Below are 26,844 nucleotides of genomic sequence, written 5' to 3'. Positions count from 1 at the left end.
CTCCTTCCCGGACACACGGGTGGGCAGTGGGCAGAAGCCGGCTGCCGCGTGCTGGGCTGCATCGAGGCCACGCCCACTGCCAGCATCAGAGCCCTTTCCTGCCACTGCCCCCCCCCCCCGCCCCGGAGGCCTCTGTGGGTGTGCACGTGTCCGTGGACGCGCACCCGTGCGTACGTGTGGCTGAGCTGCCCAGGCTCTGTTGTTCGATCATAGCATGGTACTGAAAATCATACATTACAACTGACTCCTCGATCTTTAACGTCTGAATGAACTCTGTGAAAGGGAGTCCTAGCAGCAGGCTGGAAGGAACACTCCGCATTCTGCTTTCCGCCCTTGACCCTTCCGGCCCAGACTGCAAACCCGCACGTTCACGGTGCACTCCGTATGTAGCAGGCAAGGGGTAAAGGGGAGAGTCAGCACTGTGGAAGCCCCGACCACCTGACTGCATCTTCCCACAAGCGTCCGTGCGTGTGTCACCGTCTGTGACGCTGGCCCACCTGTCTGTCACCCACTCACCATCAGGCCTGCTGCTGATGGAGGACCCTGGGCACAGTCGCTCCCTGGGAGCTTATAAAAATGAAGCTTCTCGGAAATTCTGCTGTCCTAGGGTGCACAGGGCCTGGGAGTCGGCATTTGCAGTAAGAGTCCTTGGGAATTCCAACTCCAATGGCCCAGAGAACCACTTCTTTTTTTACATGGAGAAATCGTAAACTGGAGTATCTCTATCCAACTCCCCTCACACTATTATTCAAGACTAAGACCAAAAATGACTTCACTCTACAAACATTTATACACAGGCAGAAGTAACCTCTCTGCAGATGTGAAACGTGCTGGTTCCAGATGCCTCACCTTCCAGACATGCCCATCACGGTACCCACTTTAGAGAGGGAAGGGGTGCCAGGACCTGCAAGGGGAGATAAATGTCAGAGAGGTTACAGACAATAAAGGTGTTTTTATCTTTACGTAATCACATTTCACAAACTCACTTGGACTTTGAAGCTGTTGGGTGGGAGATGAAGTGCTGAAAAACTTCTTAACGTGGTCATTTTTTAATACGTGAGAAGGTAATGAAGCCAAATACCTAAAAATTAAACAAAGCGGTTTTATCAGGATTAAAATGGTTATTACCAAAAACTAACTCAGAGTGAAATTTTGATTTTGTTAAGAGAAATACCCATGAGAGAAAAAAGTAAACAGAAGCACCACAACCCATATTCTCCCTGTTTCGATTCCATTCTTGTCTGATTCCTATCGTTTCCCGGAGCCCCGTCCGCACGCCCACCGCATCACACCGTGGTGGGGGCATCGGGCTAGCACGAGAGCGCAGTCGGGCCCCCTGCAGTCTCCTGCAGCGTGTGGCGACCGGGCTACACCCGACTCATCGGTGCCAGGATGCCGGGCCCGGACCCAGGAAGCAGGCCTGCTCCCTCTGCCCGCTGACCCATGCAGGGTACGCTCAACGGCCAGGAGACACGGGCTTACAGGACTTTACCGGGCCCTGGTTTTGTCCTGCAACAGTCTCAACTTTCCACTACGGGACAGAAACAGTAATTGGATTTCATTTCCTCAGACCGTCAACATCACATGAAGTGGTGGCATGTACTGTGAAACTCCTTTACTCATATCCTCAAAATCATGCCTCTGTTACTAACTCCACCAAATTCTCCACAACTGATGAAAATCCCCAGGGACGACCCAGAGACCCAGACCGCTGGGATGACCAGGCAGCTCAGGTGTGCACCCACCCCGCTCTGGCCACGCCACACATCGCCACACGGGCGGGCCCACAGGGCACTGCTGGGGCTGCGTCCCTGGCCTGCAGGTGCGGGGCAGCCTCACCTCAGGTCCGCTTCCAGATCCATGTGGTTTCGCTCTACGTAAAAGGAATCTGGGCCAGCTAAGCAAGGAATGAACTTCTCCAGATTTTCTTCAGGGTACAGCTGGGGTAACTGAAAGAGATGGAAAAGCATTGGACGTCTGTCAAAATTCACCTGACACGGGCCTCTTCCAGTCGAGAGACAGGCAGCCACTAGATGCTGACCCTGTGCAGGACACTACAACCCACCTGCTCTCAGTTCTCTGGGGCTCTAATTCCACTCAGGATGTGGAAAGCCACAAAAAAACATCGCTCCCACCACGACATCAGTTAAAACCTCCATAACCAACACGATCGTACCTATCCGTGAGCCCATCGGGAACTCAGCTACAAGGTCACCACGTGAACTGAATTTCGAGAGGGACCTGCCCCTCCAAGGAGAGACAAGACACGGGACCCGTCTCCGCTGTGGCAGAACACGAGGAAGAGGTAGCCGCCATGCCAGCAGGCAGAAGAGTCAGAAGATGGACACTTCCCGTGGGCTGACTGTGGGCCAGACATCGGTCAGCCAAGAGCCCCAGACACAAGGGGAGTGTGCCCTCCTTCCCAAGCTCGCTTCCACAGGAGACTGGAGAGAGCCTCCAAGGCAGCGGAGGTGGGGGCTGGCTGCACCTGGGGGCCCAGCAGGAACCCTACGCCTGCCCTGGAGCCTTCTCTAAATCCAAAGAGAAAGCCCTTAAGCCCCTGGGGGAGGGACAAGACTGCTCCTGCTCCCAGAGCCCAGGCAGACCCCCCGTTTCTGGGAATGAGGCAGGAGCACTACTGTCCTGCCTCCGCGGGAGGGGAGGGAGTCCTCCTGGCACCCGGCCCCGGGCAAAGATGCCCTGCTTCTGGGGTAAGGTGCAAGCACAGCCCGCTGGCCCTGAGGAAGGGGCAAAAGCCCTCTTGGGCTGAGGATATTGCACCAGTACAAAGAGGAGGTCAGCTGCTGCTGGGGAAGAAAGGGGCAGGTATGCCGAGAAAGCCCCCAAGGGCCATGCGCCTGGGACTGAGGCTGGACCAGGAGCATGGAGAACACCTCACGCCCACCACAAGTCTGTCACCAGGCAACAAGTAACCGCAATCTCCCCCGGGCGGGGGTGGGGGTGGGGTGTGTGTCAACAGATCAGGGAGAGCCGCTCCGGACCACGGACACATAGGACTGCTGAGGGCCAAGGGTGAAGCCAGACCACTGAGAGGAACTTCTGACACTTCTCCCCAGGCTCAAGGTGACAACCACCCTCCACTGGAAGAATCTGAAGCCCGTGGGGGAACTGGAGGTAACTAGCAGCAACAAAACCCAAACCCAGCTCAACTCCTGATCGGACCAAATCGAGGACCCCACTGAGGGCCTGAGAGAAACAGCAGCATGCCCATTTCAGGGCAGATACACTGTTTCCCTCAGTCTCTACGTTTTCTAAACATGATGTCTAATATTCAATCAAAAAATTACAAGATACACACACACAAAAATAAGAGGGAATGAAAACTATTGTGAAGATAAACATCAGAGCCAAACTCAGAGATAACTGGATGTTGGAACTATTAGATAAGGATTATAAAACTATGATTAACGTACTGAAAGATTTAGTGAAAAAATGGACAACATGCATGACAACAAATGGGAAATCTCAGCAGAGAGATGGAAACTTTATTAAAAGATGTGTCACATGGAAAAGCTAGGAAAAACAAGAAATGAGAACAATAGAAAACCATGGTCCCAGAGATGAAGAACTCGGCACATAAAACAGGCTCAGCGGCAGCCTGGGCAGAGCTGTGGACTGGACGTCGGGGAGCCTGAGAACAGGGCAAGGGAAATCGTCTGACCGAAACACACAGCGAAAAGAGCAAGAAAAAAAAAAGGGCACCCAAGAGCTGTGGACAATGTCAAAGGTCCAGGTGCACAGAGTTCAAGTCCAAAGGCAGAGAGAGAGGGGGGCAGAAGAAATATCTGAAGAGATAATGGGGAAGAATTCTCCAAAATTAACAAGAGACAACAAACCAGGTATCCAGGAAGGTCAGGGAACACAAAGCCAGGTGAGCAGGAATCACCGTCAGCACCCAGTGGGGTCAAAGTTTGCGCCAGGGTTAGCGCAGTCCGGAGCAACGGGTGTTCTATAAACGAGAGGCTAGGCACGCAGGAGAGGAAATGTAGCGTCCTCAGTGTCACAGACGAAAACGTGAATTCCGGGGGGGGGGGACCAGTAATCCCAGAGAGCATGGCTGACAGGCCAAGAGGAGAGGCGTGAGCAGACAACTTCTGAATAGGCTTTTAAAATATGATCCATCCACTGGATTTTCTCCTACAGGATTACATCCTTGATTTTACAGTGAAAACGTTAAGATTCGCTTTGGAGACACTTTTGATATGTCACTCCATGAGACAAAGGGGACTAATTAAGATGCTTTGGCTAGCGACAGCGGTTCACTGGGATGGCCCGGGCCAGTGGACTGCAAACACATTGTAACCGTGGAGGTGTGCATGTATGTATGTATGGACACACGTCTATGTGGGCAAAGTGGTATTTATTTAGTAGTGGAACCTTTTGTTTGGATGACATTTGTTGAAGCCATCAGAAAATGAAGAGGAAAACCCAGCATGTCCAACAGACCGAGCTGGGACTGGACTCTCTCTCAGTCTCTCTGCAGAGTAACCGAAGCAAACACCCTTCAGCCGCCTGTGCAGGTCACAGCGTCCTGCCTCTTCTCATTCTCAACAACTGCAAGGAGCGGGGATCGTGGCATCGAGGACCATGTTTTTATGGTCATGCACGAATTACTTGCTCTGCCAGCTGAAGGAAGCAATCCACTGAAATCACTCTGCAATATTATCGAGAGCCTTTTAATTTTTATAAGAGCCCTTAATCACCTTACCTTTGAAATAAATTCAGTCACTTCAGAGGAAGATTTGGTTACTGATGTTACTGAAGAATCAGACCACAAGACCTTAAAAACAAACAAACAAACAAACCTTAAAAACAGACGCCACGTACGTCCCTCACAACACACCTGTCCAGGGAGTCTTCACGGGCACAGGCGCAGTGAGCGTGCTGAGCCCTAAGTGTGGTGCACCTGCTGAATGGGGCAGTTACACATCCCCCGACTCGTGAGAGAAAAGTTCACATAACTCAAGTCCTTTAAGGCTTCGCTTCCTGTTGTGTGCAATTATTCAAATATCACCAAATTACTCGAGCATGGAGTCTGAGGCTTGCTCCACCAACTTGTGTGCAGTCACCGACAACCACGACTGCTTGTGTGTGCCAGGGCACACTGTCCTCAAGGGGACCTCCCTGCTGCTGAAAATGAGACAAGGCCCCCACCCTCGGGAACCTGACAGAACGGGGGCCGGGGCAGTTGGCACCCAGGGAGCGGCCGGGGTGCAGGCTGGGGCGGAAACCTTCCGGAGAGAGCAGCAGGAAGGGCTCTCTGCAAGCAGCCCTACAGCGCTGGGCGTGCCCAAGACCCGAGCACACGGCTGCGTTTCCGCGCTGCGTGTGGCGGGCGGGAGGCCTTGTGTCATCACTGCGTCCCAGCCAGTCCCCCTACATGATGGACTGCAGGCGTCCTGGGGGGAGGTCTCCTCCCTCCGTCTTCCCGGTGCTTCTCCAGTGTTTCCTGACCACCTTGGGGCGCTGAGGACTGGTGGGGGGCGTGCCGCACTCAGACACGGGAGCAGGGCCGGGAAGCAGGGAATCCACTGCAGCAAGAGGCGAGCAGGGGCGAGGCGGGAGGGCCACCAGAAGGGTGAGACTGGGAAGCAGGAACTTGGCCCTCAGATCCAGAAGAAGCCACCAGAGGGCCTTAAGTCACGAAGTAAAACGACCAAAAAGAAAGCACTGTATTCGCAGTGATGGAGCAGACGGAGCATGGCGGTTTGGAAGACCCGCTGCTCCCGCCAACCGTCCGCGCCTTCTGAGAAACAGCCTACTGTGGCTGCTGATGGACCCCACGTCCCCTTTCCTCTGCTGAACCCCACACGCGTCCCTTCCGTCCCCACAGCTGCCGCACCACGAAACCACCACCACAGTGGCTGTCTCCTTGAGCTCCCGGGAAACACAAGCCAGCAGAGGAAAGGGGATCCTCCCCGATCTCTTGAGTTCGGGGCGCCTGGGGCTCACTGATGCAGCAGGGCTGGTGCTCCTTGAGTGAACGTGCCTCGCCGCCCAAATGGACCTGCACCAAGATGCAGACCCCAACCTGCTTTTGTTGGAGACAAATCTCACCAACAGCACTGAACACAAGTTTGGGGCAAGTTGCTACCCAAGGAAACCCCAGCACCATCTAGGATTAAAGGCAGAAACTTTCTGGTCTTTAGATGTTGGACCCCAAACACTGCTGACATCTTGTGCTGGTCACGGTGCAGCACGTGGTGGAGGATTTTTGTTTTCTCTGTGACTCTTAAACCCAGATCAAAACCCGACTCTCTTCTCGTGCACATTCACGTGGCATGAATGCACCTTAAAGCCCACAAAAGCACGAACCCCAACGTCCAAGCTGCGCGCGCAGCACAGACGTATCGTGCTCTGCTGAAACAGACAATCTGCTTCCTCAACAACGTGCTTCCAACAGGCACCAGCACTCCAGGCCGCCAGCTCCCGATGCTTTACTTGTCCTTCCAGACTCCAGGCTGAGCAGACAGAAAGCAAGGGCTCACTCCCGGGATGCCCACTCCCGGGACACACCACACTCTGCAGCGGGCCCGGGCTTCCTCACGCTCACCCTCGGCCTCACCCGCCAGGCCAGGCACCTGCACCAGAGGAGGGGACAGGCCCCAGGAGGGGCCCGGACACAGAAGAGCCTCACGGCGTGCTTCGTGCTACACACGCGTCCCGCCAAACCCGAGGCGGCACCAACCGTGAGCGACCCCGTTATGTTACGTACCACCAAGAAAAAAGTTGCCGAGTAAATGATGGCAGTGGGGCTTCCTGTCACTTGTACCTGTTTGAAGAGCTGCACAGCCTCACTAAGCCAGACCGTAAAATACCCTAAGTGTACACAAAAAGCAAAACATGCACAAAACAGATACTTAGGACGACGTCACACTACATCTCAGTCCTCTGACTCACTTGACAGCTCCGTCCCCAATGTCCCCGGGTCACCCACAGCACTCTACTCTGGAGCACGTGGAGCAGAATGTTCTCTCTGCCCAGGGAGCAGCCCAGCCAGAGGCCCTGCCCACGACTCCTGCCGCACCACGGACGTGAGCCGGCAACCCAGCACCAGAACATCCAGCACCGGCCTCGAAGAGCTCAAGGCAGCCAGGCTGAAACACAGACCATAGTTTTAAAAAACTAAAAACTACCAATATTCTCAGTGATCCAAGAGAAGAAAAGCACAGCCAAGAACAGGATGCTATGAAAAAAGAATTGTCAGAGAACAAGTATTCTTTGAAATTAAAACCAGGACAGGGGTGAAAAACCCCACTGATGAAGGGGAGAGATGACGCAGTCCTCCCTCGAGTAGATCGAAATATCAAAAGGAGAGAAAACAGAAAAAAAAATCAAACAAAGGACCAGGCCAATATGAGGTCCAATATGCAGACAGCCGGAGTTCCAAAGCAAGCAAACAGAGAAACACAAAGCAGAGGAAACCAAAAGGGAAGATTCAGGACAGGGCCCCCAGATTATGGATGTGAGTTTTCAAGTTAAAAGGGCCCACTGAGTGCCAGCACAGTGATGAAAACAGACCCACAGCCAAGCATGGGTGAGCGGTATGCAAACACCCAGGACTGAGGAAACCGTCCAAAGTGCCAGAGCTCAGGACCAGGAGGCGGGAAGTCAGCAGAGCATCGGATCCCTGAGGAAGAACGATGCCCAGCCTCCGCCTGTGTTCTCAGTCACACGCTGGCGGGGGGGGGGGGGGGGGGGGGCATGTCCAGATATGGAAGGCCCCAGAAGCAGGACCTCCCAAGTGCCCTTTCTAAGAAGCTACCAGAAAGAGGGCGACGTAAGACCCGAGAACAGGGGATGGCGTCTGTAAGGAGGGAGGGGCCGTGCGGGTGGGGATGAGGGGGAGAGCTGGGGCTCACCGAGGGCCATCGGGTCCACGTGGCAGCAGAACCACAGGGCGCTGGGCCTGTCTGAGCACAACGGGGGGACTATCAGACAATCACAGGACTTTTGGAGTGAAGTCATTTCTAAGAACTTGTCCCTAAGCAAAAAACAAACCAGCAAACACAGAGACGACTCGAGGGAAAGCCCTGAGCATGCACCATGTGGCTCCAGGATCAGCAACCCTCACGCAGTCACTCGAACATGCGCGTCAAAACAAACAGTTCCCTGCTCTCTTGGCAATGTTCGCAGGATTACTGGACTCTCAATTCCGCAAGAACAGCTGATGAAAACACAAACTAAATTAAAAGAATAGTTGTTAAGACTCATCTTTGCTAATGGCAATAAGATATTCAGAGCAGTTAAGATTATTTTGAGATGAAAAAATAAAACTTTCAAGGAAAAGATAGAGCACTAAAGTAAATGCAATGCCTGGGTTCTTCAGAAAGAATGGTTTTGATTAGCACTGTTCTCCAGTTCTTTCTAAGTTGCTGAAATTCTACAGTCTAGGAGGTACTTCAAGGGTTTGGGACATCTTCTGGTATTTTCCCTCCCTATCCTTCACTTTGAACAGGAAATCATTTTACTAAAAAAAATTTTACTCATTCCACTTTTTCAACAGTGAATCTGGGAAAACTGGTAACATCTGGACACTCCACATGTGCGTCCTTGCAAGCTGACTCTGTGTGCAGCCTCTGGCTTCCTGCGCCCTGATGTGGCTCCTCAGGAACCAGTACGGAGCGGCTCCGACTCCAGTGAAAACACAGCCAACCCCATGGAAAAGAACAGGAGGCGCAGACTCCTATTTGCAGTACATGTTTACATACGAGAAGCATCTCACTTCAGCTACGTAGGCTTTCCTATAAAAGAAGCCTTTCATTTGTTCCCCTGGAAAACACTGATCCATAAAAAGTGGAACTAGAGATAAACAGGATCAAGGAAACGGTGGGCAGAGGCCACCTGCCCCTCCGGAGCCAGGGAGGCCGGCAGGAGAGAGGTTTCTCTGCGTCTCCCTCTGCGGCCAGCACAGCCGTCCCATCGCGGCCCAGGACGGCCGGCGCTTCTAGAAGGTGCTTGATGGCTCTGGTCCCAGTATGGTAGCTGTTTACTTCCACACACAAGAGACACCTTACTTAAAGGACAATTTATTTAATCTTCATTAGTTAGGGTTCTGTGGACAAAAAGCAAGGCTTAATCCTAGGTGACCTTTTTTTTTTAAAGTTGTACTGAGTGCTAAAGGACGATAAACCACGCCTATCCAAAGGGCATAATGTGCTAAGTCTGGGCATATGTTTACATCCAGGAAACCATCACTCCCGTCAATACCACGAACATGTCCATCACCCCCAAACATTCCCTCCTCCTCTCCCCAGGAAGCCACTGTGTGCCTTCTCTCACTATAGACAGTTGGTATTTCCTACAATTTTATGTAAATGGGCTCACACCATATATCCTTTGTGGCAAAGGGTCTGGTTTTTTTCACACAGCGTAATTATCTGAGTTTTCTCCACGTTGCTAGTGTAACAATAGCTCAGTCCTTTCCACTCTGGGTGGTCTTCCACGGTGCTTCCAGAACCACCACGGGTTTATCCATTCTCCTGCGGACGGACACTCAGGGTGGTCCACCGTATCAAGCTGGCGTGAACACTCACGTACAAATCTCCGTGTGATCAAACGCTTTCCTTTCCCGTGTATTAATACCTAGTGGTGGAACTGATGGGTCATACTTTAGGGAAATGTTTAGCTCTCTATAAACCTGCCAGACAGCCTGGCAAAGAGGCCGTAGCCCTGAGCACACGCTCCGGCCGCCGGGGAGAGTCCCCGTGCTGCGGCGTGCCGTCTCCAGCTGCGGCCGTGCTGCAGGCCCGCAGCGCCAATGGTCATGGTCCTAATGACTGGTGGGGCCGGACATCTGCTCCCGTGGGGTATGCGCCCTCCGAACGTCAGTTCAAATCTTTGGCTCATTTTTTATTGGGTTGCTCTCTTATTACTGAGTGTTGAGAGTCCTTTATCTACTTGGGATGAAAACTGTCTATCGAATATGTAACGTGCAAATGTCTCCTAGTCTGCATCCTGTTCGGCCGTCTCCTCACCCTCAGGGTGCCTTTCCAGGAGCAAGTTCAATACTCCGATCAGGTCTCACGTATTCATTTTGTCTTTCACAGATCATGTTCTTGGTGCCATAGCAAAGAAATCTCTGCCTAGCCACACAGTCTTGAAGGCTCTCTTCCAGAACTTTTATCGGTTTAGGTTGTACACTTAGGACTATGATCAGTTTTGACTTAGTTTTCTATGTGAGGTGAGAGGTTTGGTCAAGGGTTCCAGAGCCATTTGTTGAAAAGACCGTCCTTTCTCCACGGAACTGCTGGCCTGTCAATCGGCCACTGACCCGTGAGTCTAACTCTGGACTCTGTGCTCCGACCTGCTGACCGGTGCCCCACGCTCACGGCGACCCCACGCGCCAGTGTCCCTGTAGTCTAACGGCGAGTCTCCGAGACAGGCAGTGTGCAGCTTCCAACTTTATTCTTCTCAAAACTGTTTTGACTACTCTGTTGTTCTTTCCATATACGTTTTAGGGCTAGCTTGTTGATTTCTAAGACAGAAAATTCCTGCTGGGGCTTATTTTTGAGGCTAGTCATTTCCAACGATAGCAGGTGAGTAGTTAGGTGGGCCCGCCGCTGTCCTCGGGCCGCCTGCCCTCAGCTCTCCTCTCTCCGGAGCATGGCGCTGGCGGGAGCCCCTGCGCTTACACTCCCCAAGGTGCACAGCCCCCCTCGCATGACACAAGTCTCCAGCCTGACACGTGAACGACAGGCATCAGCAGCACCCTCCCAGCCCCGCACAAAACAAGCACACGGTTGAAGCTGTGCAAATGAACAGTGTTTTGGAATAACAAGGTCAAAAAAAATTTTTTTTTAACGTCGATCCTATCTTTCCTTTGTGCCTCGAGTTACCATTCAACAAACACAGTTTGGGCTGGAGTCCCTCAGGGCATATCGAGTTAGTACCCCAAGGGGCGCCTGGGTGGCTCAGTCAGTTAAGCGTCTGACTCTTGATTTCGGCTCAGGTCATAATCTCAGGGACTGAGCCCATGTCTGGCTCCGTGCTGAGCATGGAGTCAGCTTGAGATTCGATCTCTCTCTGTCCTTCTGCCCCTCCTCCCACTCATTCTCTCTCTCAAGTAAATAAAATCTTAAAAAAAAAAAAAAAGTACCCCAAAAGAAAAACTAGTTTGGACTTCCGGGTTAGAGAGGAATGCTCACTTTCCTAAACACAAGAATACTTCTGTCAGTTATCACTTCAGGAAAAGTAAGAATCGCAGATAACCAAAGCTTTTGCTTTAAGTCTTAAAACACTTCAGCTCACCCACTGGGGTAGAAACACCTTCAACTACACACCTCACCCTTTGTGACAGCATCGACACCAGGGACACTCCAGAGTCCAGGGCCGCAAGCTCAGGGCTCCCGGCTCCTTTTGGAGTTGTGCAGCTTGCTTGCAGAGGACTCAGGCCACCATGTCCCCGTCCTCACCAGCCTGTTGCCTCCCCACTCCTAACATAACTCCCACCTCCTCCGAAAGGCCACGAGAGGCCAAGTGTGTATTTTGCCAAAGCTCACGTCTTCAGAGAGAAGCTGCAGGCGTCACACCAGCCAGAGTCACCACGTCTCACGCTGTGTAAGCCCAGGCTGTAGGCCCGAGGACGGGCTGAGCGGGGCCCACCCCCAGAATGGCTCAGCCGTGTGGAGGCGGATGATCGCGAGGGGAGGTCCGGCCGTGAGACCCAGAGCATGGTGGAGGGAAAACAACATGCTCAGGGCTCTAGGGACCTGCTAGGCTCCCACCTCTACAAGGCCTTGAAGATGTTGGGATTCCAAGGTTCTCCGGGTGCTGAGACCTGGGTGCTGGTCACAAGTTTCAACAGCCTCCAAAACCTTAGGTGAGTCTTTCCCGAATGTTCTGAAGACACATGCATAGCGAAACAAGGGATTCTCACAATGCAGTACACCCTCCGAATCAAATGAAGATGTTATCCTTTTAGTGGTGAGACTATTTAAAGTATTTCGATGCATCTATACCCTCTGAAAAGTTAGTGAACCACACACAGCATCAGAGCATACAAACTAGATACAAACCAGAAGCTTTCATTCCTGAGAACACTCCCTAGTAATGCAGGAAGCAGATTTCCCTTACCAGTCAGTGTTCAGGCACATGGTCAAAGGAGAACCTCACACAACATGACAGCCAAGTAACAGAACCCTGGGGATATGGCCAGCCAGAATACATTTCCCAGCCTCCTCTGCAGCTAAGCAGGACCAAGAAACTAAGTTTGGGTCAACAAAACATAAATGGAAATGTCTAGTGGCCGCTTTCAGAATTTTCCTTAAAAGAGAGAGAAGTAAAATTTTCCCTCCTCTTCATCCTGTGTCTTGCTACCTGGAATGAAAACATGAGGACTAGCGCCCTGGCTACTACCCTGGACCATGAGGCTGAGGGCGCACACCCCAGGGATATCAAGGCAGTCAACTGGGGGGAGCCCCAGGCCCCCAAGGGCCTCATGGAGCACAGCTCCCGGCACACTGTGAGGCCGCTGAGCCACGGTTCCTGGGGGCCTCCAATCCTCATATGCAGTGCTTCTCAATTTTCACATGGTGTCCCTGTGTCAGCCAACTTTGGTGACCGAGCAGTAGCAGCTGAGCACGCCGGTCTAGACCACGCTCAGCACACAGGCTCTCGGGAGACTGCCCGCCCGTGGCCCAGGCCCGGCTTTCTGCCTCCCACAGCACTGGTAGAGCCCATCTTCCATTTAGATCAAGCTAAGTATCTACTCATGGCAAATGTTTCCTTCCTACCCCTCAGAGGAGAAAAGGGAAAAAAAACTTGGCATCTTACCTCAAAGGAACATTCAACATTTCTTTCACTTTTTTTGTGAGATAATCCCTTCAGGTCTATCTTTTCAACACTCACTGTAAAAGCAAAAAACAACAACAACAACAAACAAAATTATAAAAATGAAATAAAATCTTGGGGCACAAATTAGTTAGCATTTGATATTTTAGCAATTTTCAAAACGAGGCTTCAGACGCCGGCGCCGCTCACTCTCCTCTGCCGAGTGCTCGCCTGGGAGGAGGGGCGGAAATGGAAAGCAGAATGCTGTCACACTCGGGAACGGAGGGGAATTTAAAAGCGGAACAGAAAAAAAAAAAAAGGCCAAACATGAAAACAAATCATAGAAAAGGAAGAGAACGGTCCTTGGAAAAAGAACAGGAGTTGATGGGAATGCACGAGGGTACAGACCCCAATTATGAGGGCAGATGTGGTAGGATCTGCTCCGACTTCGGGAAAATTCCACATTGTCGGCTGTGACGGTGTCACTGTCCTGTGACAGGGCCTGGCTGGCGGTAGTCAAGGCAGCATGGAAGGCTCCTAGCGCTGCCTCTGAAGAGCAGAACGGGGAGTCCGGGGCCGCAGCGGCCCACCGCCAGCGCCGCAGGGGACAAAGCACGGCCCCAGCCCCCGCGCGACAGTTCCACTCCGCCCTCGAACTCACAGGGCTGCATCCTGTGTCTCCTCAGAACCAAAAGGGTACAGTTAAGTTCTTACGCACTTTAACTACAGTATGAAAATGCAAATATCTGAGCACAAACATTTGCTGAAGATAAAACAGCCACTTACAAACGTGATGCACGTTCCAAACTCGAAAACCACACGAAGGTGTGCACGCCCTATTTCCAATTCAAATGAGAATGTTTCTCAAGTGCTAACGGGACGGATTCCTGGAGCGTCTCTGTTGTCTGCAGACACGGACAGTCTAGTCACCCCCCTATGCAGTGAACGAGCAGAGTCCACGACAGACGAGGGGCTTCGGTACGTGCGTGTTACACACGTCTTCCTCCATGTCAGTTTTCACAGTCCCAGAGAGCCCGTGGCCACAAACCTAACTGTCCAAGGGGAAGCACTTAACAGAACCTCTGAAACTATTAAGCTCCATGTCCTGCAGACGCCCAGCGTCCTGGCCTGGCCTGCCACACCGGCATCTCCCAAGGTCTTCTCCAAGAACACCGGTGCTCTAAGATGCTCAAGGGCACGCCCGGAAAGCTTCACGGTCAAAAAGCTCAGAGGAAAAAATCTGAGACTTTCTGGTAGACTGTCTTTTACATTAGAATATTAAAGGCTCTGAGCAGTCCTGAAATGAACAAGTCTATTCTTATTAACAATTCCCCAGTTTTGGAGGCCACAGAACTCTTTCTTCCCCACCCGTGCACAGACCTCCCAGAGAACAACAAACCACTCTGTGCAACGTGCTTCGGGGAAGGTTCTAACCCTGCAACGCCCAACACCACAGCCACTAACCACATGTGACTATTTACATTTGTATTAATTACAACCGAACAGAATCAAAAATCCACTTCTTTGGTTGCAGTAATCCCATCCTAAGTGCTCCACGGCCAGATGGGGCTAGTGGCTGCCATGCTGTGCAGTACACAGAACATTCGGTCATCACAGAGACTTCCACTGGACAGCACGGGTCTAAGCGGGGCTGGCCAACTGGAGGCGGCCCTGGGCCTGCTTGTGTAAACAGCTTCGTTGGCACGCAGCCACGCCTTTTGTTTACCTACTGTCAGTGGCCGCCCTCCACCCCACGACAGCAGAGCCCAGCCATTGTGCCAGAGACCCTATGCCTCCCGAAACCAAAAATATTTACTATCTGGATCTGTGCAGAAAAATGTGCGATCCCTGCTCTAAAACCAACAACTGTTCACTCACCAACATGTCCTATCAGATTCCTACTGTGCACAAGGTCAAATTCTAGGGGTTGTGAACAGAGCAGCGAACATGACAGATGGGTCCTCACACTCGCAGAGGTTACTGGCTGTTTCGGGGAAGACCTTTCACCTGCTAAACGGTTCTCTCTGAGGCCTCCCTAATTTTGTAAAGTGGCATCAGGGTCGATATGCATCTCGGGAGATACGAGAAGCCATTCGGTTTGAAGTATTTTAAGCTTAAAATAGCACCTTACAGGAAGGAATTACTTTAAAAAAAAAAAAGTGTTTCCTTTCTGGCAAAACGAAGAACACACATTTCGAGGTTGCACACCTCCCTATTTTCACTCAGTGAAACCACTAGCTGTTCCTGTCTGGCCTCCTCCATCAGACCGTCAGCAAATAAACAGCTTTTATGTTTTCCCAATAGGCATTTTTAAAAAACTGACCCACAATGACATCACTCTAACCTGGATCTTCCCCCTTTTTAAACAACAGAACATACGAAGTCAATGAACACAGAAAAATGTAGTCAGCATTTTCCCCGGCCACAGGACAGCGAAGTGCACCTAAATGTCCCAGGACTGAATAATGTTAGGATTTATGAAAAAAAGTCAAGAGAGAAAACCCCAATTGGACTGAAGGCGGAAGTGACTCATCTCTGGACAGGAGAATGTGGAAAGCAGATGAACGCTGTTCCAGCTGTCTGCGAGGAACGGAGGCATCTGGAACTCCGTGGCTGCAGTCTGGGAGGCCTGTCCAGGACGGCGGTCGGAGCGAGCGGCGCCACCAGCCCCCCCGCGGGCAGCATGCGCGGCTCGGGCACCAGGCACCACGGGGGAGCTCTGCTATTTCACCTGCGGTGGGCCTGTCCCTGTGGAGACACCTGCAGCGGGCGTGGGGGCAACAGCGGCTGATGCGGGGTGGGGCTAGGGGTCTTTCATTACGCTTCAAAGATGGTCAAACATGCTCTCAATTTTGGAGTTCATGTTAAAGACCCGATTTCAAGAACAAAAACATGAAAAGACCTTGTAATATTAACTAAAAAATTACAAATTGTATGTGTAACATGGCTATACCTGTTTAAAATGTAAAAGAAAGATGAAAAATAAGTTATCAAAGCTGACAAGGATCACTGGGCTTGGTGGTAGAATTATGAGTATTTATCCCAAATTTCCATAATGTAGTTTCATGATTTTAAAGGGTATTCGTTCCCATATGTACACAAACATCTGTTTACGATCCACTTCTCTCCTGGTAGATACAGTGAGATCCCTGTTCCTCACACCGCCCTGCTCAGTCCTGCAGATGGTCTTCTAACTGGCACGTACAAGTCTCACGGTTTTCTGAAGAGTGCAAGCAATCACGGCTAGGTCTGAGGGGCTAGAAATCAATCCATCATGTAGGGATGAGATTCGCGTCGCCCACAACGACTCCCAGACAGAAAGGCCACAGACAGAAGCGCACTTGGAAGGTGGACCGGGCAGGAGGGCTCCTATGTGGGGAGCAACGGGCTGGGGTCTGGACTGCATGCAGGCACATCTGTCGAGGACCGATGGGGTCCAGCCGGCTCGCTCATGCTAAACTGAGAAAGCAAAGAGGGATGTGTGTTCTCCTTTTAAGATGGTTTGTTTTAACTTTCCTTCTTTTCTCATTCAAGATGCACATGAGAAATCTGCCTCCAGTCCTGCAAGCCAGACCACATGGCCGTCAATAAAACATCTAATTGCAATGAACTACCACTTCTATCATTGGATCGACACCTAATTTCAAAAACCAATACGCTAATGTAACTGGAAAATGTGGGAGGGAATTCGTGTGGGAGAGAAGTACAAAGGCATTGCTCGAGCAGTGCAGGCAGGGGTTCCAAACATCCTGAAGCAGGACTGGGCATCTGAATGGGGGCGGGGGCTGGCAAAAAGTCACAGACGGTTTACGGTTGAGCCAGACCCAAAGGCCTCTCAGCCGGCAGCGACAAACCCGGGACCAGGAACACATTCTCGCGATCGCAGCCCTGGGAGTTCCCAGTTCAAACGGCCATGTTCTAAGGGTCACCCTCACTGCCAAGCATCTTCAAGTGATTTACGAGAGCTGACTGTCATGTCACACATAGATCTCAGACACCCATAGGTAATAGCTTTAATGTGTTCCAAGAATGAGTCACTCTTCTGAAACTTCCCTTTGTACCCTAAACTCTTCTGGAAAAAACTGAGTGGTTGGTACTTTTCTGCCATAGATCCTTTACTTGATTTCGATGTATCTTTGGTCAAACAGTTTAATTTCTATGTGCCCCACATAGGAAAGCACTTCAAAACTTACCAAAACTATGCTACAAGCCATCAAAGTCAGAAGTGTATCATTTATGACTGCGGGAAAAGATGCATGATCATCCCCCCCGGCACAAACACCTCCTTCTCCCGAGTCCTATACAAAAGAACTCAATGTCTTCCTACTTAAAATAAAGAAACTGAACCAGAATAACATTTAAAATGCTTCCTGCTTAGGGGCACCTGGATGGCTCAGTTGGTTAAGCGTCTGCCTTCGGCTCAGGTCATGATCCCAGGGTCCTGGGATGGAGTTCCGCATCGGGCTCCCTGCTCCTCAGGGAGCCTGCTTCTCCCTCTCCCTATGCCTGCCGTTCCCCCTGCTTGTGCGCACTCTCTCTAATAAATAAATAAAATCTTTAAAAAAAAAAAATATGCTTCCTCCTTAAATTTTTATTACTGAAATCTAGTTTTCATCTAAAAATTGAAAAACTATATTCTTAAAGGTCTCAGCTGAATAATAATGTTCCTCATGTATCGACAGACTTTCTCCCTTCCGTGTGGTTGTCCATGTTAGTGGGGATCATTTTTAGAAGCAGTTTTTCAGCTATTGTTAAAATCTGAGCATTCACTACTTCACTGATTAACCTGACCCTCCTCCTCTCTGACATCTTTCTAGGACATATCATGTTATATTTAAGAATTCCCTAATTTGTTTTTCTTTGATTTTTTTAATCTAGCTACCTTGCATTAATTTGATTTGTTAAGTCTCTAGAAATATAAATAGAAACAAGAGTAGTGCATGGCATGATCTAGAAAATATAAAGCTGATAAAAGGTACTTCTCAAGTAGCAAAAGTAGGAAATGAACACATACATATTCTATTTGAATGGTTAGGGATATGGCACTTGAATCTAAGGGCCCAAGGATTTTTCACTTATTTAAATATTAAGGCAAACATTTTATTCAGCATTAGTATGTTCCAGGCACAGCACTAACCATAAGTGACACAAAAATTACAAAGTTCACAGCAGTGACATGAGAGGTGGACTTCAAAGGGAAGAGCCCATCTGAGCAGAGGGACGTGGTGATCAAGGCCCAGGCAGGACAGAGCAGGGCGTCTGAGGAAGTTTGCTCATGGCTAGAGCCAGCAACTCAGAGGAGTGACAAGAGACCAGAGCAGAGGACAAGATGAGGCCGGCCCACAAATCCCACAAACCCCACAGTGGGCCTCCTCCAGGCAGGTCAAGGTAAGCCTGTGGGGTCTGCTGTCAGATGGGTTCCGTTAGAAATGTGACACTTTCCAGCTCAGTGACCTTGAGTAGTTACTGAGTCCCTGAACAAAAGGAAGACTGGTCCCTACTTCACAGGCCTGTGACATCAATGAGGGGCACACACACACTGAGGGGGGCACCTAGTGCAAGCCCCGTGACAAGCTTCCTGAGTAGGGGCACTGTGGTCCGGCTGCAGGGCGGGTCCCTGCTTGGGGATGGACCAGACAGGAGAACCCACAGGTGGCAGAGGGGATGGAGGCCTGAACCAGGATGGCGGCCACAGTGATGGCCCCGCAGAGCCACACCCACCAGGGCTGTGAGGCTGAGCCCCCTCGTGTGGGGCAGGGAGCTGGGGTGGGCCTGAAGGTGTGGCTCCAACACCGGAAGGTCGGCACCAATCGCGTATACTGGAAACTCATTTTAGGGGCAGCAATGGGAGTGATGGGTCCATTCCGGGCACACAGCAGAGGCGCCAGCAGGCCCCCTCAATGGAAATATTCACAGTGATTCGGGGTCCCCGGCAAGGGTCTCAGCTGAACGCTCAGATCTTAAAGTCATCAACAGGTGAACAGAAGATACTCCAACAGAGCGTGAGTGGATACCAGAGAGGAGGCCAGACAGCACCAGCGTCTAAGGGGCAGACAGAAGCGGGGGTTTCACAGGGAACGAGCAGACAGAGAGGCAAGAGGAGAACCGGGACGTGTGTTACCAGGAGACCAACGGAGCACGCCACCCCAATGCTTCTGGATGTAGGATGGTCCACAGTTTAAAAACGGAAAGAAACCAAGAGAGGACAGAGCGGTGGTGGTGGGCGGGGGGAGACCAGATATGCCAAGCGAAGAGCTGACCTGTCGTGACCTTTCATGACAGCTGGAGAGAGGAGGGTGCTGAAGTCAGGGTGCCGGGGCTCACGGGTCACAGGGAACCACCTGCTCTTCCCAGAGCTGGGCTGCGGGTGCACGGCACGTGTGCACGGGGCAGACACAACCACAGCAGACAGGACAGGCTGGGGGGGCGGGGCTCCTGCAGAACGTGTCACGGCTCGCTGCGGGACAGCCCCTCCTCTGCGGCCCGTACCCACTTCCAAGGTGTAAGTACTTCCACCACGGCCGATTCTCTGCCATCAACAGGACATCAAGAGGCCAAAAACCCTCCTGCACTTTGAACAGCTGACCCCGTGGGCCGGCACGCCGGGCTTCAGTACACCGTTGGGCAGACTGCACGGTTCTCGCGCTCTGCATCCAGTGGGTGGCTATGAATTCAAGGCAAGGCCTGAAAAGTGACAGACGTGTGCCGTGGTCCCGGCAGCTGCCCTCGACGGGGGCTCCAACAGAGCTGAGCCCTGCCGTCTGAAAGAAGCCCTGTGGGATGCTCAGCTCGACTCCTATGTGTCCAGGTCACTCCTTCTTTAGGGGATGAGAAACCGTCACTCAGACAACTCTGTTCTGTGCTTCAAATGAGACTTGTTGGCTGAGGAAGGTTGCAAACAACCAGTTTTGAAAAAATAATAATAATGCACAAAAACATAGCAAAAAAGTCAACAGAACAACTTACTCTGAAATACACCAAAAAATGCAATGTCTTCATGGATGGAGAGATAGATAAGGGAAGAAGCAGGTAAAATAAAATGAAATTATGGAATCTGGATGGTAGGTGTTCACTGTAAAATTCTCTGAACTTTATTGTATGTTTCAAAGTCTTAATAAAATGTTGAGAGAGCCAACAGACAAATTAAAATGATCCAAACGCCTCAGTTCCAAACGCACCTTTGATCCCCAGGGCTGCATGAGCAAGGCAGCCTACTACCGGTCTTCCAGAAGCCGGGTTTTACGGTCATGCTTCTTATCAGAATTCCTACTCTAACTCTGTGTCACCAACAGGACAAGACTTTTGGAGCTTGACCTTGACGTTTCCCTGTGTCATAAAGCTGCTGCACAACAAACACAAAAACCACAGTGGTGCACGACAAAAAGCATTTATTCAGAAAAAAAAAAAAAATCCCAGTTTTAACTTCTAATATGATAAATATCTATAGGTATAACCTACAGAAACAAAAGTTCTTTGGAATCCTTAAGTTTTAAGAATGCAAAGCGGTCTGGAGACCAGGTTTTAGGACCACAGCTAAGCGGTCTGTGCTGTCATTAAGCTTGCTGAGACTCTCAGTCTCACACAAGGACAATTCTAAAAAATAACTCCTCCAGCCCAGAAAAAGCTAAAGAACTGCTCTCACCGAGAGCATCACTACAAGTAATTTCAGCCTCACCCTGTACGTCACGGATGTTTCCCTACGCGTCAGTACGGCGAGCCGGGATGCGCGGGCTCTGAGCTCTCTCCAGGCGAGGCCGGCAGCGCCGCGTGGCGGTCCTGAGGAGGGCACAGCCCGTACCTGCCACTGAAGCCAGATGCCAGGAACGGCTGCCCCAGTCCCTCTACTCCCGTACTTGAAAATCTTCACAATGAAGAGCACAGGGAAAGACGACCGCCACCTTGAACGCCATCTGACGAGAGCAGTCAGTTTCTGGCTGTCCTCCGTGCTATCCCCTGAACTTTCATACAAAACAAACAGAAGTTCTGACTTCTTTTATCGCTGAGGACTTCCAAGGAAGCAGAGAAAAATCAAAATACAAGTAGAATACAGAAAAGACAGCGAGAAAACACTATAGTAATAACACTTGCAGTGACTTTAGGCTTTGCCAAGAGCAACCGCCCAGGCCCAGCGGAGCGTCACGAGAAGCGTGACGAAGAAAACCAACTTCGCTTGCTTGCCAAATTCTGGGCAGAAGAAACTTCTTACTTAGAACCACTGAGTGGAGAACACAGTGGACAACTAACAACGCCTGGCTCACTATGCTTCGTTTGCTGCACCTGATACCAAAGCCAGCTCACCCAGGGCTCTCAGCACCACCACACACAGACAAGGGACGGACAGAGAACAGTCACGTATCTTGCAACTATATTTAAAAGATAGGAATGAGGGGTCTTGATAATTATGTCTCAAGGAAAAAGCACTATGGGAAAGAGGAGGCCGTCCCCCCACATGAGGAGGGTGCAGGGCAGAGGGCCCATGCTGGACAGTCGAGGGACAAAGGACACAACACCTCACTGGAAGGCAATTCTCCCAGGGCGACATGTCTAAGGAGAAAGGACAAGAGCAGTGTCAGGGTAGGAAAGTCCCTATGCCTGAGTGACAACTATCCATCCAGGGAGGTGAAGCCCTGCTGCGTCTTCTCAACAACGGCCCCATCCAGGAGCTGACCTACGAGGATTCACGGTTTTGGTACCAGTACACGTTTATGCACATAAACACAGGGCAGCAGTTAGGATTTGGCTACTTCCAGCCTATGACCTAAGTCAGGGACAGCTGGCTCTGGGATTCTCAGAATGGGGCTTTATTTTAAAAATGAAGTATTTATGAAACATCCGTGAGGTACACTGTGCCCGAGACACGAACAAAAGGAGAGCAAAGGCCAGTGAGGGAGGGGGTGGGTAGCCTGGAGTGCCCTGGGCCTCTTGATCACAGGGCCAAGTTGGGCCCATCCTGGCCCTCACGAGTCCCACACATCACCTGCACTTGCCTCCTGGGAAGTCCCCACGCCACCACTCAGACTACAACTGTATGGTTAAGTGCGACACTTGGACTGTCTAGCTGACCCAAGAACCAAGAAGACTCAGCTTCGTCTGAAATGTGCCCTCTGCCATCTCCAGAGCGGCACTGTCCCATATGGTGGCCCCTATCCACGCAGAGCTATCGCGGTTCCAATGGAAAGGAAATAAAAATAAAATTTCAGGTCCTTGGTTGCATGAGGCTCATTTCAAGTGCTCAAAAGGTACATGTGGCTGATGGCACCCGAGTTAGTGCAGAGAGAGAACATTCCATTATCTCCGCAGAAAGTTCTACAGGATAGTCCTTCTCTAGAATTTAGGACTTATTTGGTATGGGGCAGGGAGGAGAGTGCAACAACTTTCATTTTTCCCCTTAATGAACATCAGCATTTGAGACTTTTACAGCCAAAATACGTTTGTATATTACTTGTACAATTTAGAAAATTGGCGTACCATACAAAAGACCACGGCTAATGAAAGATCTCAAAGTATTTAACCACATAGCATCACAAAGATCTGCTTTCCACACCCTGGTGCACCTCTTTCCCCTGGAGCCCTCACACAGACGGACTCACCTTTGGAGTGTTTCCCCACAGTCCTCTTGGGTAGCGACTCCTCCGTGGAATGTGCTGATGTATGTAGTGCATTCTCCAAACTATTACTCACGCTGCTGACAGGGGCCTCGGTTCTTGGAGTCACCTGGGAGGACAAAATAAATCACCTTATTTTCTTCCATCTGGTCCATGTGGAATGATTTTCATTGTTATCCTAAAGTCACTGATATTTATTATAGTTTCAATTTTCATATAAAAATGTTATATAAAACACTACTTACACAATACTGTAACAACAAGCACTTCCTGCACCCATCTCCAACTCACCCCTGAAATTTAAAACCAGCCAGGTGAAGTGTGCGTGCACCTGGGAGCTTGGCCGCGCCGCTGCTTCGTGCGCCCGCACAGGAGCTCCATCAGCTGAGCTTCCGTGAGCCACATACCTCCCATCTGAGGTCAAACCTTGTATTTTGTTTGTTCAAATCATAGAGTTCCCTATAAAATTAATTACACAGCTGGACCTGACGCTGTCCTATAAATCTTGAAGAAGTCACAAATGCTCCAAAAAGAACAGTCAAGAAGAGACGACAACTGGATCTATGTGGGGTACACGTCCTAACGTTACACCACAATCCCACTTCTAGGAATTCGTCACACAAAGTTTCACGTGAGAAAAGTGGGGGGGAGGGGGTGGCGCTCACCGCAGCAGCTTCTGTAAGAGTGAAAAGTGGAAAGCCTCCGAAAGAGCTGAGCATACAGCCCCGACCAGATGAAGGTCGGCGGGGGCCCGGCCCCTGCGACAGCAGCTCTTCGGCACCCCCAGTCCGCGCGGGCTTCCCGCCCTCCTGCTCTCCGCCCGCCGCCAGCGTGTCTGTGCAAGCACACGGCCAGAGGCGGGAGGAGAGCCGAGGAGACGGCACACGGCGAACCGCAGTGACGTCGCAGAAGAGAGGAGAGCCCCCGGGCTGGGGGCAAGAACTTTCATTTTTCCCCCTTAACAAGGATCAGTACCTAAAAAGTTTACAGGCAAAATTTATTGAGTACTTGTAGGCTTGAGAAGAATGAAAGTGACCCATGCTTTGACTTCCTCAGAGTCACAATTTAATATATATCAAAATTTCAAAGGCGAGTAAAGATTTTAAAGTTTATCAAGACAGGTGTGAGTTTTAAAGGGTGAGAAACACTATGCTACACACACAAGGAAGGGGCAAGGTTTGGGGGAGAAAAGGAACGTGACTGCTGGTCTCCATCCTGATGTGGAGTCGCGTGAGACGCACGCCTCGCCGGCCCTTGGTTTTCATCAGCCGGCTTCACTAGCTGGAAGGCAGGCGGCGGCCCATCGGACGAGCCCGTGAGCCCGGAGCAGGCAGAGGGCCATGAAGGCAGAGGGAGAGAGCCGGCAGGAGAGGCCAGAGATGCCACCAGGCCTGCAGCACGGCGACAGCCGGTATCTTCCGGGCAGACCGCGCACGCCAGGTACCCAGCAAGCCCCCTCTCCTCCCACCCACCCGCGTCAAAGCCACCGCAGGGAGGCCTCCCCGCGTGCACCCAGCACAGGACCAACAGGTCCTACGCCACACGAGAAAAGCAACCCAGCACAGTCCCGTGAAATCTGGAGTTCACAGAGCCCAAGGAAATGAATCCTAACCACCCAAGACTCCTCTAAAAAGTCAATTTTTTGGATAACATTACCAAGATATTATCAAGACAGTTAAAATTTAAATTACTTATATTTGTCATTTAACTAAAATGGATTATTTCCCTCAGATTCAGCAAAGTTTCATCCAATGGTCAGAGTATTGCAGGAATGAACTTCTTTCCTATTAAATAACAGAAGCAACACTTACAAGTAATTAATGAAAGACCAAGATTTTTAGTTCCAAACAGTAAATATTACTTTGGGAAACAACTCAGGAGGTTAACATTTTTAACTCCTGTAATAAACCTAACCACAGCAGATGCCATCGGATCTGGCCTGGCTCACACGAGCCCCCATGTCCTCTGGGCTCCCTTGGGAAGTATGTCTAAGTCCTCAACTGCAGAAGGGTGAGGCCGAGCTGTCCGGACAACCAACCGCAGAAGTGCCAACCCTGCTAGTGACGAACCCGCACACACAGACGCGCACACACTGATGCCCACCCAAAAGCATCCTGAACAGCCACAAACAGAAAACCAGCCTCCGGACTCTGCCTCTGGAAGGGCTGAAACAGGGGCAGGGGGAGAACACAGCCCAGCCAGGACGCCTGCCTCGAGCACAGCCTGGGAGGTACAGACAACTGCACTGGACGGTGGTTCTCAACCTGGAGGCATGGGGAACCCCCGAGGCCCAGCAAGAACGTGTGCCTCCCACCCCCACCCAATCAGAATTTCCGGAGTGGGGCCTGGACACTGGTCATGGTGTTCTTTTGTCCTGTGCACTGGGCACCTCAGCCAGAGTGCAAAGCACAGGAGCCCTGTTGTCTGGTCAGCCCCTGTGAGGACCAGGTGTCACCCAGGGGGACAGGAAGCTCCTTCCGCGGGTTCACAGGAAAGGTAAGGGTGTAGGTCCGTGCGCCACGGTTCCCAGGAGAAGGGGAAAGCCTAGGAGTCACACTATGGAAGCACACACCATGCCGACAACACAAACGTGCAAAACAAAACTCGTTAAAATTATAACCAGCAGAGAAGAAGTATTTGTTTGCCTCACTGTGTTTTACCAGAGCGTCTCTTCCTAGTTTTCCAGATGCTCACTTTTTCCAACCAAGCCTTTATCTTGATTTTGCTCCTTTGTTTACATTGAAAGCTCTCTTCCCCTGCATTTCCCAGAAATGCTGTGTTTGGGGTTATTTTTGGTTAAGTTAATTTGCCCCATGTGACCTCCGCAGTTCAACTCAGATGCTCTCTGACTCACGCTCACAAGCGGCACTCCAGTCATGAGCCTGATGGACACGAGAATAAAGACTTGAGCAGTTCCAAATGTCGCCTCCTGCTACGGCTGGAAGGGCAACAAGAAGATGCTCTCCAACAACCAGCCCGACTCAGCCACTTCCATGAAGTTCCGAGTCCTCTGTCCCGTGAGCACCTCGCTTTCTCACTCAATGGACACTCCCTGTGCCCCCGGGACCAGCTGATCACCGTCCCACCTCCAGACAGCCTCTGCCACAACCTACAGGGGACCTGTCACCTCTCACTTCTCCCCTCCACTCAACCCACTGTGGCCCCACCAGGGTGGGCCTGGCAGCCAGGATCTGCCTGAAGGGCCCCCCAGACCCCGTACGCACCTGCACGGACCCCTCACACGTCAGGTCTATGCTCGTGTGACCTTCTTAGGCCCTCTCAAAGCTCGATGAAGTAGGGACTTTTTGTCTGTCTTGTTCGCGGCTGTACCCTCTGGACTTCGAACAGCACCTTATATGACACAGGCACCTAATGGGTGTCTGAAAAATCTGACCATTTCACCGAGTTTTAGTGAAATCAGGATTAACCGGACAAAAACGGCACCTCTACTTCCCAGTAAAATGTCTGCGTTCTCAGTGACACACTACACGACCAGCACAGCACTTCACCGGGTCGGACACAGGGCCGACCGAGCCGTGAGCGTGAACGACATCGGACTCTGGAGCACGTTCCTAGGCATGGGGCACTCACTCCAGTCTGGGCTGCCTCGGGAAAGTGACGTGGTCCGACAGGGGCGGCACACGCGGGAGACGGTAACGGGCCAGTGCCAGCCTGGGACGCAAGCAGCTGACGCCCCAGCTCTGAGCGCTAGCCCTCTCACTGGCACGCCTCGGTCTCCAAACTTCCACGTGCACAACGCTTCCAGTGTCTGAAGTGCGGGTTCTGACGGAGAAGGTCAGGTAGGGCCCACGGCTCTGCACTCCTCTCAGGCGCTGCAAGACTATTTCAAGATGAAGCAGCTCACCGCGGTCAGAACGTCCAAAGGCCAAGCCACCTCCCCGCAGGCGGGATGCGAAACGGAACCCCAGCTCTGCACAGAACATGAGGTCAGACGAGCTCCGAGGCCCCTTCCAAGGGCAAGGGACAAAGACGCCGAGGCGTAGCACATCAGCCTGCAGATGCGAGGGGGGCCGGCAGCGAGGCTCCTGCCCGTCCGTCCGCTCCCTCAGATAGATGCTTTCCTCAGAGGTTCCCTCAGTGCTGGCCTCTGACCAGAGAGACCAGAAGAACAGGCTGCCTGAGGCTTTGTGCTGAAAACCCACTTTAATACTCAGGGACCAGAACCACAACTGTTAGCAGAGAGGTTTCATTTTTAAAAACCGATTTCATTAAAGATCTTTCTAAGTCACTGGATGCGACAGAGGCAGGCAGAGGGCAAGGCGTGCAGCACGTGTGCAAACATTCAACGTCTGAGTGACGGTGGGGAGTTTTTAAGAAAAATCTGGCAAAGCAACAGTGAATATGCTGGAAAAGCAAAGTCTCAGTGTCCCAGCTGTGCCGTAATATAAACAGATCTTCAGTAATCCAGGTAAGAAACCGAAGGTGC

General features: G+C 51.3%; 1 protein-coding gene across 9 annotated transcripts in view; it reads right to left on the bottom strand.

The window, feature by feature from the left end:
* ZCCHC14 (zinc finger CCHC-type containing 14) overlaps window positions 1-26,844 on the bottom strand; it is a 56,923-nt gene that overhangs the window by 11,921 nt on the left and 18,158 nt on the right. For 5 of the 9 annotated variants that reach the window (XR_013444355.1, XM_078063452.1, XM_036100929.2 and 2 more), the window contains exons 2-7: window positions 22,383-22,506; window positions 12,796-12,869; window positions 4,730-4,801; window positions 1,840-1,949; window positions 987-1,081; window positions 850-904 (exon numbers count right to left, since the gene is read on the bottom strand). Coding sequence is in view for 8 of the 9 variants with exons in the window: in XM_078063452.1 (XP_077919578.1) it covers window positions 850-904; window positions 987-1,081; window positions 1,840-1,949; window positions 4,730-4,801; window positions 12,796-12,869; window positions 22,383-22,506 (530 nt within the window). In the remaining variant the exon portion in view is untranslated. Of the gene's footprint in view, window positions 1-849; window positions 905-986; window positions 1,082-1,839; window positions 1,950-4,729; window positions 4,802-11,747; window positions 11,863-12,795; window positions 12,870-22,382; window positions 22,507-25,621; window positions 25,806-26,844 lie in introns of those variants that run through there. The other 4 variants (XM_036100934.2, XM_036100931.2, XM_036100935.2 and 1 more) reach the window with 4 other exon arrangements.

The sequence above is a fragment of the Halichoerus grypus genome, chromosome 15, assembly GCF_964656455.1.
Source record: "Halichoerus grypus chromosome 15, mHalGry1.hap1.1, whole genome shotgun sequence".
NCBI lineage: Eukaryota > Metazoa > Chordata > Mammalia > Carnivora > Phocidae > Halichoerus > Halichoerus grypus.
The sequence above is the reverse complement of the archived record's forward strand: the minus strand, read 5'-3'. Positions and strand labels throughout refer to the sequence as shown.